General features: G+C 37.0%; 1 protein-coding gene across 45 annotated transcripts in view; it reads left to right on the top strand.

Moving 5' to 3' along the window:
- The window catches only part of usp25 (ubiquitin specific peptidase 25), a 73193-nt gene that overhangs the window by 20661 nt on the left and 39252 nt on the right, over positions 1–13280 (top strand). For 24 of the 45 annotated variants that reach the window (XM_087269211.1, XM_087269198.1, XM_087269187.1 and 21 more), the window contains 5 exon segments: positions 2067–2204; positions 3576–3652; positions 3927–4000; positions 7826–7977; positions 11015–11142. In XM_087269211.1, coding sequence (XP_087125337.1) covers positions 2067–2204; positions 3576–3652; positions 3927–4000; positions 7826–7977; positions 11015–11142 — 569 coding nt within the window. 45 annotated transcript variants of the gene reach the window in all.

Genomic DNA, 13280 nt, shown 5'->3' with positions numbered 1-13280 from the left:
ACCCAACTGATCAACTTCCGAAAATTAATTTAAAAAGATTTAAGATTTGCCATAAGATCAGTAGTGCTCAAAATTGACAAAATACTGATATCTTAAATTGTTTTGGGTGATTACTATAATGATAATTATTATTTTGACTAGTGTGCTGTTTTTATTATATCTTTGTCCTTGTAGACCTTGACTGGTTTACTCCAGATTCAAGTGTTTCGTTCAAAGTGGCTGATTCATTTAGAAATGAAACCAACAACTGTTTTAATGAGTGGATTTTTTAATCATTTACTTAATTAATGCATTCAAAAACAGATTCATTCAGCAATGAAACAGTGCAGTATTGACCTGAGATGCACACATGCTCTAATCCTTTGTTTAAAACCACTTTTGTTGCCAAAAGAAGTTAAGAAATCAGCATTTTAAGGGGAAAAAGATTTTCGATCTCAACAAATGAAAGCATTTGTCATTCTGGTCATTGGTTATTTTCTGGGAAAGAAAAAGCACTAAATTATTTTTCATTTGACATGTTGACAAAAACACTAAACTGCCTCTTTATTAGGTACACCTGCCCAACTGCTTATTAATGCAAATTTCTGTTTGGCTAATCACATGGCAGCAACTCAATGCATTTAGGCATGTAGACATTTAGCCAGACTGGTTCGAGCTGATAGAAAGGCAATGGGAACTCAAATAACCACTCGTTACAACCGAGGCATGCAGAAGAGCATCTCTGAACACACAACACGTCCAATCTTGAGGCGGATGGACTACAGCAACAGAAGACCACATCGGGTGCCACTCCTGTCAACTAAGAACTGTAAACTGAGGCTAAAATTTGCACAGGCTCACCAAAATTGGGCAATAGAGGATTGGAAAAACGTTGCTTGGTCGGATGAGTCTGTATTTCTGCTGCGACATTCGAATAATAGAGTCAGAGTTTGGCATCAACAACATGAAATCATGGATCCATCCTGACTTGTATTTACAGTTCAGGCTGGTGATGGTGGTGGTGTAATAGTGTGGGGGATATTTTCTTGACACACTTTGGGCCCATTAGTACCAACTGAGCATTGTCAACCCCACAGCCCACCCGAATATTGTTGCTGACCATGTCCATTCCTTCATGACCACAGTAAACCCATCTTCTGATGGCTACGTCCAGCAGGATAACGCACCTTGTCATAAAGCGCAAATCATCTCAGACTGGTTTCTTAAACATGACAATGAGTTCAGTGTACTCAAATGACCTCCACAGTCACCAGATCTTAATCCAATAGAGCACCTTTGGGATGTGGTGGAACAGGAGATTCACATCATGGATGTGCAGCTGACAAATCTGCAGCAGCTGCGTGATGCTATCATGTCAATTTGGACCAAATCTCTAAAGAATATTTCCAGTACCTTGTTGAATCTCTGCCACAAAGGATTAAGGCAATTCTGAAGGCAAAAGAGGGTCCAACCTGGTACTAGTAAGGTGTACTTCTGTTAATGTAATCAGGCCTTGAGAATTAAACTTTATTTTCTCAAACTCTTACCTAATGAATCCAGTATATACAAAGAAACTGAGAATTTTGAAGTGGTCTTTTACATTTTTGGTAACACTTTATTTTAAGGTTTCCTTGTTCGGTGTACTTACTGTAGTAATTACAATAATTATGCATCATTTAATGCAAGTTACCCACATTTTAACCCTAAGCATATTGTAAGTATATGTAATTAATTAATACATCACAGTAATTCAATGAATAGTTACACTTTACCAAGTAAACTTTAATTTATAGTGGGCTTTATTTTGTTTTCTGCTGTCACCAGGAAAATCTCTTATACTATATTTAAATGTGTGTCTTAAGCAAGTCCTACAAAATGTTTTTATTTATTTATTTAGTTATTTATTATTCAAATAAATAAATTTTAGCTTTTAGCTGACACAGACACTTTAACTTGGCCATTTATTACTTATATATTTATTACTTATAAACCTTGGTGTCCTACTGTTTAAGCTGTTTCTGGGAGGATATGTTGTTTTTCTGTGTGCTGTTAAGATTTTAATTTGCTCTCTGTATATGTTCCCATAGGAGCACAGGAACCTGCCCTTCATGCAGGAGCTTAGGCATCTCTTCTCCTTGTTGGTGGGCTCCAAGCGGAAGTATGTGGACCCGTCCGGGGCCGTGGAGATCCTCAAAGATGCCTTCAAGTCCAGTGAGTCTCAGCAGGTAAGTTTCTTGAGTTGGTCACTAAAACAATATCTTAGGAAATCAAGATTTGCCTTGCCCTTATACTTTTATATAATACCATACGAATATACTACTAATTTTTTGAATGCATCGTTGGAAATGTTTTGTTTTTGTTAGCCTATTTAATCTCACCTGGGACCTCATGTACAAAGACTTGTGTTGAAATCAAACTAAAACATTGCGTACGCACAAAGCTGTAAATGTGTGTACGCAGTAAAGAATTCAGATGTATGAAACACTGCGTACGCGGAATCCCAAGCATTGTAACGAGTGGTTATTTGAGTTACTGTTGCCTTTCTATCAGCTGGAACCAGTCTGGCCATTCTCCTCTGACCTCTGGCATCAACTAGGCATTTTCGCTCACAGATATTCACTGGATATTTTCCCTTTTTCCAACCATTCTCTGTAAACCCTAGAGATGATTGTGCACGAAAATCCCAGTAGATCAGCAGTCTGATCGGTTCGGCACCAACAACCATGCCATGGTTAAAGTCACTTCAATCACCTTTCTTTCCCATTCTGATGCTCAGTTTGAACTGCAGCAGATCGTCTTGACCATGTCTAAATGCATTGAGTTGCTGTCATGCGATTGGCTGATTAGAAATTTGCATTAACGAGCGGTTAAACAGGTGTACCTAATAAAGTGGCCGGTGAGTGTATATTTTTCAGTTTTCTTTGAATGTGGAGTTCAGAACATTTATTTGAAATCTTTGTGCAACATTTTAAATGTCTTTGATGTTACTCTGGATTATTTTAAGCACTTATTACTTAATAAAACCATAATTTTATAATTATATAATATTATTTATAATTATATAATATATATTTTTACCAACCCCATGTAAACAGTAATGTAAATGAAAACTTAATCTTTGAAAATTGTCTTAGCTTTCACTTAAAAACATTACGAAATGTGTTATTTGCATACGTCTGTGTATATGCATATAGCTTTCATATCAGCAGTAATTTGATTAAGGAACAATATATTTCTTTAAAGCTACAGTACACCTAAAAGTCTAAGCGAATCAGTTGCCAAAGTAGTCTGTTTCATTGTTAGGATGAGCAAATAAGGCACATGAGAAACAAAATAATTATTTTTGTTTTCAAGAAAACTAGATTAACATCATAAGTGGTCTTCAGGGGAAAAAGCTAAACGGTACAAAACAGCTTATTTTTATAAAGCTTTCAATAATTGTGCCAGTCTGTTTTATTGATAAAAATAAACAAGCCTGACCTTTTTATTAATATGATACAGTTATTTACAGATATTTAGTTTTATGACCAGCTGAGATGATTTCAAGCAGGAATGTAGTTGTTCTGGATTTTGAGTTGCTGTGTTTGTTTGCCCAGCAGGATGTGAGCGAGTTCACCCATAAACTTCTGGACTGGCTGGAGGACGCATTTCAGATTAAAGCAGAAGAGGACAGGTGAGACTTTATACACCTACCTGAAAATCTGACATGCTTTCATCCGTGTTCCTCTCTCTCATATCCTTCATAATGATGTATGATCGCATCACAGCTGGAACGGACTGTAATGATGATTAATGTGGTACATTAACCTGTACGACTTCAATTAGTGCCGTTAAATACCCGCTGAAGACAGTCCCAGTGTGACTCCTACAGCCAAAGGACATCGACGAATCTAGTTTACAACGTTTTCATCCCCGCGTGACTCCATATTTGCTCTTTTTTCACACAGGGAGGGAGAGAAACCCAAGAACCCGATGGTTGAGCTGTTTTATGGACGTTTCCTGGCTGTGGGCGTCCTGGAGGGTGAGTATCCATCAGCTCTGGGAGTCTGGTTAAAGTGAAGCGACCTTGTGTTAATGTAATGTGGTGTACTGTAGTATTAAATCGATCTAGCAGTCATTAATGAGAGTTTATTAAACATGACAGCACCGATCACAGCTGGTTACATGCAGAATGTTCGGCAGGTGACCTTTTTACCTTGTCTGGAGGTTGAGATTTATGTTTGCACGCTTGTTTTGTTTATTTTTGCGTGCATTCACAGAACAGCACAATATCACATGTGTTGTAATAAACATCTCAATATCTTCATGTTCAAGAGGATCTAATTTACATGCCATTTATTTCCCGACTGTTTACGTTCACCGACATATCCAACATTATGTGAATGTGTGCTTTAGCTTTGCACCAGTGCATTCGGTAAAATGTATTGCTAAAATGTCAAATATTATGAGTTTAAATTGCCAAGACTGCAGATATTTAGTTTGTTGTTTAGAGCATAGACTGTAAAAGATATGGATGTAGTATCCGTGACGTCACCCATAGGTTTCTGAATAGCGCAAATGAAGCTACAAGTAGGCATGACCAACCGTTGCTATTTTGTTCGCCCATCACAACACTGACTGGGGGATACCAAACAAGGGCAAAGAGGCGGAGCGTGAGCGGAGCTACAGGCGCCTGCTAGCATTTTGCTTAGGCTTTTAGGGAGAAACGCTTCATTACCTTGTCTGCATGCCTAAATGCATTGAGTTGCTGCCATGTGATTGGCTGATTAGAAAATTGTGTTAACAAGCAGTTGAACAGATGTACCTAATAAAGTGGCCGTGAGTGTATGTATAAATACATTACACACAAGTATAATGCCAGCAGCTAGCTCTCTGCAATTCTCACATGGTCACTCACTGAAGCTAAGCAGGGCTGCGCCCAGTCAGTACCTGGATGAAAGACCACATGGGAAAGCTAGGTTGCTTCCGGAAGTGGTTTTAGTAAGGCCAGCAGGGGGTGCCAACCTGCGGTCTGAGTGGGTCCTAATGCCCCAGTATAATGACGGGGACTCTATAATGCTCAGTGAGCGCCGTCTTTCGGATGAGACTTTAGACCAAGGTCATGACTCTCTGTGGTCGTTAAAAATCAGGATGTCCTTCGAAAAGTGTAAGGGTTTAGCGCAAGCGGCAACCTCCCGCTCTCCCTCGGGAGGCCAATACGGAAGTAACTGAAACTGCAATTCATTGAAATTCCGCTAGTCCTGGCTCCATAATAGAGCAAATTTCAATTGAGCCCACTGTTAGAATGCCCAACTTTACAGCAGAAAAAAGGTGTTTACAGCCTGGTACAAAGAAAGATTTTGGTTCAAAAAAGCTAATATTACCCTTCATGACAACTGTGAGGGGGGTGAATTTTTATAACTCATCAGTTTCCTTTATATTAGGTTATATTAAGTTTGCATAATTGAGGGAGTGGCCACTTGATTGACAGTTAGGTCTCGCTGGTCGCCGTCACTTCACCTCAGCTGACTCCGACAGATTAGCCACTGATTTCAACATATTCATCATATTTTTGTGTTGTTTTAAGTGGTTTTACAGTCAGTTGCCTTTTGGGATTATTTCCTACAATTTTCAGATGATATGGGATGCTGTGTGCACTGAATTGTGCTCACAAACCATTCACGTGGCCTCCGTTTCCCATGTAAGTAAAGTTATATACTTGTAAACCATCTCTATTAATGCATTTGTTTTATTTAAGATAATTTATAATGTTCTTTAGAGCTGTAATGCACTCCAGAATCTGACAGATTGATTAGCTGTAGGCTCTAGCACAGTCATCTGAAGTGTTATCATAGAGTGTTATGCTAGATTTCATCATTAGTACTGCATTTACTACCACAGCCTATATCTGAAGTGTTTGGAAGTAATCCTCCTGTTGAAAAACGTCATAAGAACAATGTTTAGTGGCTTAATGTATTACTACAGTGTTTTAAGTCTAAACACTTTATTGATATAGTGTACAGCCAAGAATATGTGGTCAGAACACAAAGAGTCGCAAGTGATAAAGTTTTAAGCGTTTTCCCAAAGTAAAGTGTGTCTAAGCCAGGTCCAAGCAAAATGCCAGCAGGTGTCTGTAGCTCCGCTCACTCTCTGCCTCTTTGTCCTTGTTTGGCATCCCGCCGTGGGTCCGATAACGCGCTTACAAAATGGTGATTGTTGGCCGCGCCTACTTGTGGCTTCTTTTGCACTCTTCAGAAACCTATAGGTGACGTCACGTACACTATGTCCATATATTTTACAGTCTATGCTTTAACCCAGGCATACTGGCCAATTCTGCTCACTGGCCTCTGTCCATCATGGCCTCCTAACCATCCCCATAGCATAATTGGCTTCATCACTCTGTCTCCTCTCCACCAATCAGCTAGTGTGTGGTGTGCGGTCTGGTGCAAAATGGCTGCCGTCATGTCATCCAGGTGGATGCTGCACACTGGTGGTGGATGAGGAGATTACCCCCTATGTGTAAAGCGCTTTGAGTGCCCAGAAAAGCGCTATATAAATGTAAGGAATTATTAATATTATTAGAAAGGTTTATCTGCAAGATCTAGTTTTTATTTTCAGTTCATGTATTCACCTTATTCTACACCGACGAGCGGGCGCTGCCATTTGACTCTTTTTGGCCTGAGACTTCGGGTCTCATTCACTTCCATTTATTTTTTGACGTTAAAAACTGCCCGTTACGCTGCTTGATGTTGCAATTTGATATTTTTTTATTATATTATTCTACTTGGTCTGTGTAGTCATGCAAACATTTGTTTGTAGAGCAAGCAGTTTGACCGTTTTCTGTCGTTTATTATTCCTAGTCATTTCTCCCATAGGCGACTGAATCGGAAGTTCCAAGACAATCGCGATAACAGGCGCACTTCCGCATTCTAGTATAAGGTCAATACTGCAACTTGATTTTGCATGTCTTTGTATTACCCAATGTTTCATAATCCAATTCATAATGTAGTATCTGTGGTCTTCCTAGAAATGCCACAAGCAAATATTTGAGCAAACAGCCTTCTTCTGTCGTCAGTTTGCTCTTTATGCATCACTGTTTTTATGCAAATGAACTTTTTGAACTGAGCTGGTTTGTAAAAGCTTATAACTAGGCCCACACTGAATCTGCATGCGCAGAAATCCGCAGATTTCCACAAATTTTTAGTCCACCGTTGAGTCTATTTATTTACTTGTGTAAATGTGTGTAAATTTATATTTATTCAGTTTTTCAATTAATTTCAGTAATATTATTGACTAATATGAATGTTCATTTGATTTATTTACAGTACAGTTTATTTTCTGTCTTCTCAGTAGATATATTAAATTATAGACTTGCTTTGTGTACCAAATAAGGGGATCTAATTAGATGTAAACATTAAATAAACGTTAAAAGGGTATTGTTTTTTAATTAAATATATATTAAGTTTTCAGTTACAATACTTCCAAAGTAATTCCACATAAATCTGCAGATTTTTTTACAAAATTCTTTGCAGAAATAGCAAAAATTGTCCGCAGATTCTGTCTATGGCCCTACTTATAACACTTATTATAGATTGCTACGGAAAAAGCAACACATTCTAGCATTCTAATGCATTACATTTTTTTTTTGTTGTCAAAGCGTTTATGTTTCCGATCTAAACCTTGAAGGATTTTCATGTTTGTTCGTGTATTTTCTTTTTTGCACGACACACTGTCACAGCATTATATCCTTATGGTGTCCACTAAATAAAGGGATTACATGGATAAGAGAAGATTAACATTAAACCGAGCACATTACAGATTTTATTTAAAGACAGTGATGAGATTTTGTATGCGTGTGTTTTCATAGGAAAGAAATTTGAAAACACTGAGATGTTTGGCCAGTATCCTCTCCAGGTGAACGGCTTCAAAGATCTACACGAGTGTTTAGAGGCCGCCATGATAGAGGGAGAAATCGAGTCTTTGCATTCTGCAGAAAACTCCGCCAAATCAGGCCAAGAGGTTCGTTCTCTCTCTTTTTCATCCCATTCCACCATTTGTAGCCTGAAAACCATTTCCATATTCCATCCAGTGACAGTCTTTGAGGTGAAAGAAAAAAAACTAAGACATGTGACCTCTGACCGAGATGTTGCATAATGGCTTTTCAGTCATCAGTTGTGCCCTGGGCAGATCCCTTTGCAGCTGCTTTCTGCTAATTACTTCAGCTCAGCGCAAATAAAGGAGATCCTCTGGTGGATGGTATTCTGGGATGTTCATGAAAGTCTCTCTCTCTCAGGGCTCAGAGTGTGGTCGGGTCACCAGTGCTCATTACAGCTGTCAGCACAGAGGGCGGAGCTTCTTATGGAGCAACACCGGGGTTAAAAGATTACTAAATATAGATTTTTGTTGTTGTTGAGTAAAAAGAAGTTTCAAGACATGGGATGGTGGAGCACAAAACCAATCACACAGACCTGTAGCCAGCCTATTGAAATGGGTGGTTCTTTTTTCTTAAAAAGTGGAGCTTTTTAGTTATTCTCCTCAATTTATATTAAATTATGAGGTTTAAATACTGCATTTTAGTGACATTTTAAGCACTAATCTAAAGCTGCATTAGCTTCATAACCACACTTTTTGATTTAACAAAAATATATCTTACAAGTGCTTACCCCATACTGTTTTACCACAAGCTGTTTATTTAGAAATGTGCATTTAAACTAAGTTATTACAGTTTTATAAATAATGTCATGAGATTATAATTTTAAATAAATTTTTTTTTAAAAGAAGTATGGAAAATACTAATTATATTTTAAAATACAAATTTATAATGGTGCATCATTAAAAAAATAGGAATCTATTAAAGCCTGTTAAAAACAAACTAAAACATTAAAAACTGTAGTCTGTAGGTAATAACAAACTGGCCAGCTCATTTGCTCAGTCAGAATTTGTTGATTTGAATAATTAAAAATTAAGTTTGTCATAAAGCCTTCTTCTATCGGTTATTTTCACAATTTATGATGGCATACTGTCAAAAATGGGACAAATGAGCTCATATGGCGGGCAAATTCTTTACTTGCAGTCTATCGAACTACCTGACCTCCCACCCTGGCTATGGGCCTGTCATACGTGTCAATTTTTCAAAAATAAGGTTTATGCATCATCTGAAAGCCAAATAAATACGTTTTCTTTTAATATATTTGACAATTTAAATATCTCGAATTAAAGCATAAAAATAAAATTACTAATAAAAATGTTAAAGACGTCCAAATGTACATTACTATAAAAAAGTTTTGACATATTTAGTATAGAAAATTACAGAAATAAAAAAAGTTTACTTGAAAGGGGACTAATTATGCAAAAATCACTTTTATAAGGGTACAGTTTGGCACATAATAAAACAATGCATTTATAAAAGCAGTCTGCAGAAACACTTTGATTGACATTCTCCCTTTGTACATGTCATCAGAGGGCAAAAGCCCAGCCCATTAGCATAGACAGCCCTGATTGAGACGCAGCTGTTTGCTATTGCTACTGTGCCATACCCAGAGATGCCTAAAGTACATTCTTTACTCAAATAGAAGTACAGATACTCCTGTTTAAAACACCTCTGGTAAAAGTTGAAGTACTGACTACACTTTTGCACTCAAGTAGAGGTAAAGAAGTATGGCCTTAAATATGTGTTTAAGTGAAAAGTATTCATTATTACTACCAGTTTTAGTTTCACGCCCCATTCACACGGGGCTTCAGCGGCAACGCTTGACTGAAGGCGTGTCTGAAGTTGGGGCTAAAGCGATCATCATAGCAGTGTCAGCCAATGAAATTCAGTCAGCAATACGCCACAGTCCAGCAGGAGTATTTGCATACAGCGATTTAATTGGCTGACGCTTCCGTCGGCGCTTGAAAAGTTGAGCTAGTCCCAACTTCTCCAGCGAGCAACGCCTCTGAAGTTGTGCCAACGGATCCACAATGCAGTTCGGCAATGCCTGATGTCACCCTTTTAAAGTAAATGTGAAGCGCTGACGTATGTGTGAATGGGGCATCACTGTGGTACACTGTACATCATGTATAGTTGTGCTCAAAAGTTTACAAAACCCTTGAAGAATATGTTAAAATGTGAATAATTTGAACAAAATAAGAAAGATCATACAAAATGCATGCTTTTTTTTTGTATTGTCTCGAGCAAGATATTTTACATAAAGGATGTTTAAATATATTTCACTACACAAAAATGTAGCTGAAATTTTCAAAATAACACTTGACAAAAATTTAAATACCTATGGTTTTGAATACTGTGTGTGGTTTCCTGATGATCTAAAAGTGATTTTTCTGCTTATTGATGGTTGTTTATGAGTGTCTTGTTTGTTCTGAACAGTTAAACTGACTCCTGTTACTCAAAAAAATCCTCAATCTTCTGCAGGTTCTTCTGTTTTCCAGCATCTTCTGCTGCTCTGAACCCTTTTCAGCAGTGACTGTATGACTGAGATCCATCTTTTCACATTGAGGATGATTGAGAGACTCAAACACTACTGTTAAAAAAAGGTTTAAACTTCACTGATGCTCCAGAAGGAAATGCGTACGCTGTGTAAAAAGATGGATCTCACAATCATACACGTTAGTTCCATCTCTGGCCACACCTGCCAAAGATAGCGTCATTAACTATGAGCCATTATAAATGCTGATTTTATGATGCACAAATAAACACTGTAGTATCCATAGATTACCTTCTTCTGAGCCGATTCTTTTGACATTTTCTGTATTTCACAGAGATAAGGTTAATCCTGTTTTTTAATTTTTTAAGTTTTTTCTATAAGTTTTTTAAAGTATTAGTTAACCTAAAACTGAACATTCAAATCTTTTTTTCCTCTGTTGAACACAAAAGTATGGTAAAATATGGTTAAATGCTGCATTTGTTAAGTTGTTCAAGCATTTGCAACAATCAAATTAGATTGATTTTTCAAGAAAAACTAGATTCAGAGAAAAAAAGTAGTTTATATCAAGTCTTTTGCAAAACGTTTAAATGTTTGAGTTGTTTTTTAATGCTAATTATTCCTGTTTTTTCCAGCATTGGTTCACAGAGCTTCCACCCGTTTTGACCTTTGAACTGTCCAGGTTTGAGTTTAATCAAGCCTTAGGCCGACCTGAGAAGATTCACAATAAGCTCGAGTTTCCTTCTATGCTGTACATGGACAGGTTAGTCTAATTGTTACTATATTATTTCATAATTTGTGTACTTTTAGATATAGTAAAATTGTTATATGTTGCCTATGTTTAAATAATTAACTTATGAATCTTCTTTTTACTAATTAAAATTCAAAACAACATTCAAGGTCATTCCATTGTATTGCCAATATTAACCAATACCAATTTTTGCAGGATGATCTGTGGTTTTTCCTATTTTGCAGTCATGTTCATTTCATAAATATCTTCATTTTATTAAGCCTCTTTTTTATTTTAACACATCATCAAATAATAAGAATTAAAGCATGAAATGATGTAAAATCATCTATACAAAACTCAAAATTTACAATTCAGTCATAAAGACTCTGTTCATTCAGGATAATTGATCATTGCTTTGACTATGTTGTCCTTAAATAATGAAATTATTGTTTAAATCCCTTTTTTAACTAAAAAGAAGAAGGTTTTATTAGTGCGATTTAAAGAATAATCACGATTAATGCCATACAATTAATTTTTTTTTATGGTGCTTTATGTATACTTATTATGTATATATAAATACACGCATGCATATATTTGAGAAAATGTTTATTTATATTTAAATAAAATATTTATGTAAATGATACAAATTATCTATACATTAAAATATCTATGTGACAGTTCTGTGTAGTTTTATGTAGTGATGGTGAAATGAAGCTTTCTGAACCAGTGAAGCGCTTGACTCAATTGTATCGGTAATAGGTTCGTTACTCGAAGCTTTCTAAATCAGAGCTCGATGAGGACCTCTTCTGGTGAAAGTGTGGGAAAGCACTGTGTTGCCATAATGTCAAATGTTCACAACTGACCAACTCATTCATGTAGTAATACAACAACAGCAATATAAACAAATTACTCAATTACTGTAGTTTTTACACAAGATATATTACATTACACAACTGATGATTGTAGTAAAATCCAAGGTATTCAAAAGTTTATCATAACACAATTAGTCCCGCTCTAAGCAGGGATCGAACCAGCGATTCCTGATTGGGAGGCGAGTGCTCTAGGAGGACGCTATGTGAACGATGCTTCAGGGTCGCATTCACTGCATTCATACCATATGCGGTGGTTTTCTTTAAAGATAGTCATAAAAAAAATACGCTAATACACTTTAGTATTGTTCAAAACCTTTTTACTAAAAAATACTATTGTAGTTTAGTTTAATTACTGGTGTGTGGCCAGTAATTCGCCAAGTAAGACGCCAATTCTCTCGCTATACACTTTACTATGAGGGTGTTTAAACCTTTGAATCAAAATTCAAAGCAGTCACGTGGGTAAAGGCGAAAATGAAGCTTCGGACGTCACTGATCACGTGATGATGGCAAAACGAATCAAGCTCCGGTACACTGCTTCACTGCGAGATGTATCGTTTTTTTGATACATGCTTCGAAGCCTCGGCGCACAACGTCACATCACTAGTTTTATGTATGTGTTTGTATTAAATACAATGATTATATAAAATGCACACACATATATATATATATATTATGTCACAACATGAGAATAATGGCGCTATAAAAAAACGGCATTACCTTTTTCCAGTAACAACTAATCAAAATAATTGCTGATTCCCCCGTTAAAACGCCATTACCGTTACTGACAATAAAATGCGCGTTACTGTAATTGAGAACACTGTGTGTGTGTGCGCGTGCATGCATGCATTCGTTCAGGCTGTGGCAGAACACATAACCAACCAGCGATGATGATGTGTGAATGTGGTGTAACTGAGAATGTGATTGTTGGCTTAGAGTACATTTCCAACATTTGCCAATCAGAGGCACACAACAACGACCAGGAGTCAAAACGATAGCAAATCCAACAAGTTCAAAGGTAGCGGTTGCTAACTGGAAATATAAGCACTACTTTTCCCTCATTAAGGTGAAAGGCAAGAATGTTTATGTATCGTGCAGCTTATGCCCAGGAAAAAAAGAATTTCTCTGCGTTGGTGACAAGTAATTCTAATCTAATAAAGCACCTCATGTCGTCATATGCTGCCACAAAATGAGTGGCTACACAGGTGATCATGTGAGCTCTGCTACCAAATGAGGAGAAGAAGCAACGACGTCATTGCAACTTAATTTTTCTCCACCGCAAACACATTACTCAGAAAGAAT

The sequence above is a fragment of the Danio rerio genome, chromosome 10, assembly GCF_052040795.2.
Source record: "Danio rerio strain M-AB ecotype USA chromosome 10, GRCz13ab, whole genome shotgun sequence".
Taxonomy (NCBI): Eukaryota; Metazoa; Chordata; class Actinopteri; order Cypriniformes; family Danionidae; genus Danio; species Danio rerio.
Note: the sequence above shows the minus strand (reverse complement) of the source record. Positions and strands in the feature narration are given on the sequence as shown.